The sequence below is a fragment of the Macrobrachium nipponense genome, chromosome 38 (genome assembly GCF_015104395.2).
Source record: "Macrobrachium nipponense isolate FS-2020 chromosome 38, ASM1510439v2, whole genome shotgun sequence".
NCBI lineage: Eukaryota > Metazoa > Arthropoda > Malacostraca > Decapoda > Palaemonidae > Macrobrachium > Macrobrachium nipponense.
Genome location: NC_061098.1, coordinates 46,677,600 through 46,682,599, shown reverse-complemented (window position 1 = coordinate 46,682,599; position 5,000 = coordinate 46,677,600). Strand labels below are relative to the sequence as shown.

At 37.1% G+C, this 5,000-nt stretch overlaps 1 protein-coding gene across 1 annotated transcript in view; it reads left to right on the top strand.

The window, feature by feature from the left end:
• Positions 1-5,000, top strand: part of LOC135209724 (brevican core protein-like) — a 22,714-nt gene that overhangs the window by 17,426 nt on the left and 288 nt on the right. Inside the window, exons 4-5 of the mRNA XM_064242486.1 lie at positions 4,128-4,182; positions 4,695-5,000. The exon at positions 4,695-5,000 is cut by the window's right edge and continues 288 nt beyond it. Coding sequence (XP_064098556.1) covers positions 4,128-4,182; positions 4,695-4,860 — 221 coding nt within the window. The 3' untranslated portion in view covers positions 4,861-5,000. The remainder of the gene's footprint in view (positions 1-4,127; positions 4,183-4,694) is intronic.

The following is a 5,000-nucleotide window of genomic DNA, read 5'->3' as shown; positions in this document are numbered from 1 at the left end:
CTGGCACCTTCAAGTGGCACTCGCTGTGCAGAGGTGGCTCTTGGAGGCCCATGGAATGGATCTGGAGCTATGTGAGGGCGGAGGCCCTGATACGGTACAAAGGTAGGAGGAGATTTAAAATCTTGTCCTAGCAGGACGTCATAACCTCCTGGTATACTTGTAGCTACTGCCATGGTACATATCTTAGAACAGTGATGTTGTGTGACTCTCAACCAGACAGTAAGTAAGAACATCTTGATGTGGTTGAGGCTCTCTATCGTGATGAATTTGTGCCTATCAACCTGCGCTCCATAAAGAATTTTATCCTCTCAGATAATGGATGCCTTTGCACCAGGGTAGTCAAAAGCTTGGACCTTTTGGGCAGGGTAGCAACCTCTGGGAGGTGCGACAAATATGGGGCCCTGAGCAGGAGGGCCTAGAGCTGAAGGATTCGTCAAGGCCATAGCAATGGCAAAAACAGAAGCTCTTTTGGGGCATCCTGCCCAGGCAGCAGTCTGTCCATGCACTTTGCATGAGTCACAGAAACTCTTGCTAAAATCAGGCCTGGGCCTTTTATTTCTGTTCCAATGCCCGTTATTCTTGTTATTAGGATGATGGGGTAGTCCATTCTGAGGAGTGGCAGCAGCTTGCTGAGGAGGATCCATCTTTAAGAGGCACTGCTCCATGGTGTGACCTGGCTTACTGCAATGCCCACACACTGGTTTCCATGGAAAAATACTTAGGCGCTGGGTAGGCTGAGAGGTGGCAGCAGAAGTGAGAGGGAGAGCAGGGAGTATTTTCTTTTTTAAAGAACTCTGTAGCGGATGGTGGGTGTCATAGGTGTCTGCCCATTTACAGCACTCCTGAATAGTTTTAGGAGTCTTGTCCACCTATGGAGTGCCGGTGCTTTCTTGGCTATCCACTCCGTCTATGTTTGGTTAGCCTCCTTGGGCACAGTCCTCCATTTCTGCCTCCACCGGTCTGGGGTCAACTCGTAAGCCCTAAGGATTGCCTCTCGGACGAGGGCGAGATCTTGTTGCTCATTCAGTGGAAGGGCCTCGAATGTAGTCTGCCCTTTGCCAGCGAGATGCTTGCTAAGGAGGAGGGCCACTTCCTGAGTGGTTGGATTGAAGTTCTCAAACACCTGCATGACATGATCGAGCCAGGTGTTGGGTTCATTATCGTCCCAAGTCCTAATGAGGGCGCCCATGCTGTGGAGGTGAGAGTGTGAAAGCGGGGGCACAGGGGGCGTGGCACTCAGGGGTGCCAGAGAGGCACTATGGACTGCCATAGCGAGTTGATGTGCTCTTTCTTTCTCCCTTTCGGCTGCTTGGAATGCCCTCTCAGCTGATTCTCTTTTCTCTTGTGCTTCCCTCTCATCTGCTTTTCTTTTCTCTTGAGCTTTCCTCTCGGCTGCCTGGAATGCTCTTTCAGCTGCTTCTCTTTTCTCTTGTGCTTCTCTCTCCTTCTCCCTTTCGACTGCTCTCTCTTGGGCTGTTTCCTTTAGCTTATCGTTCACCCAATTGATAAGTTTTGCTCCCTCCAGCCCCATGGCTCTTCCGGCTTCTGTGAAGGCCTTAGCCTCCTCCAGTGCTGAGTTACTGGCCATCTCCTCAGCAGCAAAATGCTTATAGTCTAGCCTAAGAATAATAGGATGGAAGGCAGTTGCAAAACTGCAAATGTTGCCAGGGGCATGCGGAATACGCAACACCGATACTTGGCAAGATTACCGTAAAATCCCTGCAAATACAGTTACTACTGGCACCTAACACGGCAGAAAACTCACGCCGTAAAATCTCTGTAATTTACAGTTTGGCGGAAAACTCAACGCCAATAATGGATTTACCAATAAATTTTGTAAAGACGAAAGCGCTTGGATTTCTGACTATCATTTTCCTGTGGAATTTGCTTATTTATGAAGTCACGTGCATCTACTGTGATTTTTTAAGCATCAGTATATATGTTAAGACATATCTCGACGAGTTTGTCACTCTTAAACTGTCATCACAACTTTTCATGCATGGCTAAGGGATTTCAGTCAAAACCTAGTACAAAGGTAGACCGCAGTGCATTTGAGTGACTGAAAGTAGTTTGTCACACTTACCCTTTTAATACATTAAAATCCTATGCGTTTGAAACAAGTTCCGTCAAACTTGGTGGAAAAGTTTTTTTTTTTTTTTTTTTTTTTTTTTTTTAGTTTTCGGTCTTCATGTTTCCTTTATAACTTTTATTTTAGGTAATAAAGATTGTAGCCTACCATTACACCATTACTAGAGTAGCATGCCACTATGCAAGGCATGCCAGTAGCACTAGCTTGGCTGTGTTCTTACAGTAGCCAACTAGCCATATTTATGATTAAATGACTATGATCATGTAATCATATTAATCTGCTATTTAAATCTGGTATTTATTTATTTTTTTGAATATAGAAAGTCAGAAAAGTTCATTAATAAAAATATAACCCTTAAAATGGTAAATTGGTAACTTGATATTTGACTGAATCAGATCCAAACTTGTAAACAAACCAGATACAGGTATTAGACATAATATATCCAAAAAACTAAAGCACCTCTACTCTCTCTCTCTCTCTCTCTCTCTCTCTCTCTCTCTCTTCTCATATGCAGTTGTTTGAAGTATTGCATTAAACCAAAAATTTGGACTTTCAACCATAGTGTCCTACGATATATATATATATATATAATATATATATATAGATATATATATATATAGATATATATATATATATATATATAATATATATATATATATAACTACTATATATATATATATATATATATATATATATATATATATATATACATACATGATATATATATATAAACTATATATATAGATAATATATATATATATATATATATATATATAATATATATATCATATATATATATATATATATATATATATATATATATATATATATATATATATATATATATATATTATATATAATATATAATATATATATATATATATAGTATATAGTATATATATATATATATATATTATATATATATGATATATATATAGATATATATATATATATATATATATATATATATATATATATATATGGAGATTGTTAATTTTGCCCATACAGATAATGGAACTATTAAACTTTGTTAATCCTTCTTAAAGTGTATGGATACATCATACTTGTATGTCATATACGTATAGGGCCACAGAATTGTGTGATTTTCATTAAAATTGCTTTAGTTTTATCCTGGGTAGGACAAAAATTAAATAAACCCATAAAAAACCATACGTAGTAGCACAAAAAAATGAAAAACCCGTAAAAAAACATGTTTCATAGTTAAAAAAAAAAACATGGTTTAAACGAAAAAAACAAGGTTTTTGGTAAAAAAAAAAATAAAAAAAACATTGGTTTTTGCCAACCCTGCTCTTCACACAAATTCAACTTGGAAATAACTTTGGAATTATAAGAAACAAATAGTTCGAAAAGTCATACTCCAATAAATGTACTTCATCAGATGACATGATCCGATAAGTAAGCTGGTTGTGGGTCGATATGGGAAACTGTTCAGCAATATCCGTCCTAAGAATGCTTGTTTCCAAATAATATTTTTGACAGGTGTAATTCTGGAGGTGATTGTTGCTTGCTTACCTTTGTATCTTCTAGTCGAAAACTTTGTAAAGAATTGCAAGCCCAAATTATTTTGTCAAGTTACGGATGTGATGGTCTGTGCATGATAACATATCTATTTATATTCCAAGAAGAAGACTTACAAGTTTCTTGTTTTGAAGAATATGAATTGCTATGCAGAAGGGTTAAAATGACTTGTAATGTAACTGTTAGATCCGCAGTGCTAAATGAAAATAGGAACATGAAATAATTCTATTCAGAAAAAAAACACAAAATTAAAAACTGTATGAAATAACATAATGAAATGGTGCTGGTCGACCCCTTTTTCGCATTCTTTTTTGGTACCCTAATTCCGATAATTATTTATTTTGAAACCTGATAAAAAAAGTATTGTTTTCTGCTAACATCCACCTGTGCTTCAAGATCACTATATATATTTTAATGTTTGATATACCTTCAGTTATAGTTCAGTTACATTTCATTTTATGAATGTCTAACGTGAGCAATCATCATATTTTTTTCTCAGAGATGTTAAACGTAGGATTCCACATTGGTTGCACTGACGAGGTTAATGAAGGAAGGTAAGTACAGTTCATGAATGTTGTGGTCAATTTCGGATTTGTGGCTAAGTTTTGTTTTGTCATACGACAGGAAACGTTTTAGTGTTGCCGAGGGACAGACTAGTTACAATGTAAATGGGAATTTTAGACCCAAAAATAACTTGCGTGTCGGTATACCATTTATTTGTTGGGCGTGAGTTATAGGATCCAGATATTTTGCTCTTCAAAGATCTGTAGATCTGAAAGATAAGGAATCCTTTGAGCTTTTAGTATTCTTTCCTGAATTCTTTTAATTTCTTCGACACAAAAAAACGGGAGTTGACGATCTTGAGAATTTCCGTGCGCGATCTGTAGACTTAGATATGCAGGAATCTGATACAGAGGCCTACTCGCTTGGAATCTCATAGAAAGAGCAAACTTTGAATGGCTGAATTCACCTTTTATGTAAATGCTAAACAAAATACCGGAGAGGAAATGAAATGCCTTCTAATGTACTGATTGCTAAGAAAACAATCTTCCTTTACTCTTTCCAGATGGATTTGGACGGATGGAAGACCAGTAAATATGTTTTCCTGTCACTGGTATCCAGGCCAACCTGACGGAGGAAACCAGGAGAATTATGGCTGTCTTTACTACGATGATTTTATGTATAATTCTTGCGTCAACGGGGAGAGACTCTATGCAATATGTATGTTTTAATCTGCTTTGCTAAACAAAGCAGTGTCTAGAATGGGATCAAACGTATTGTGGATTACCCTAACATGCCCTTAGAGCAAATGCTTAACCTACTATAGGCTTACTTCCAACATAAGAAAATTATGGGGGATAATAAGAAAATG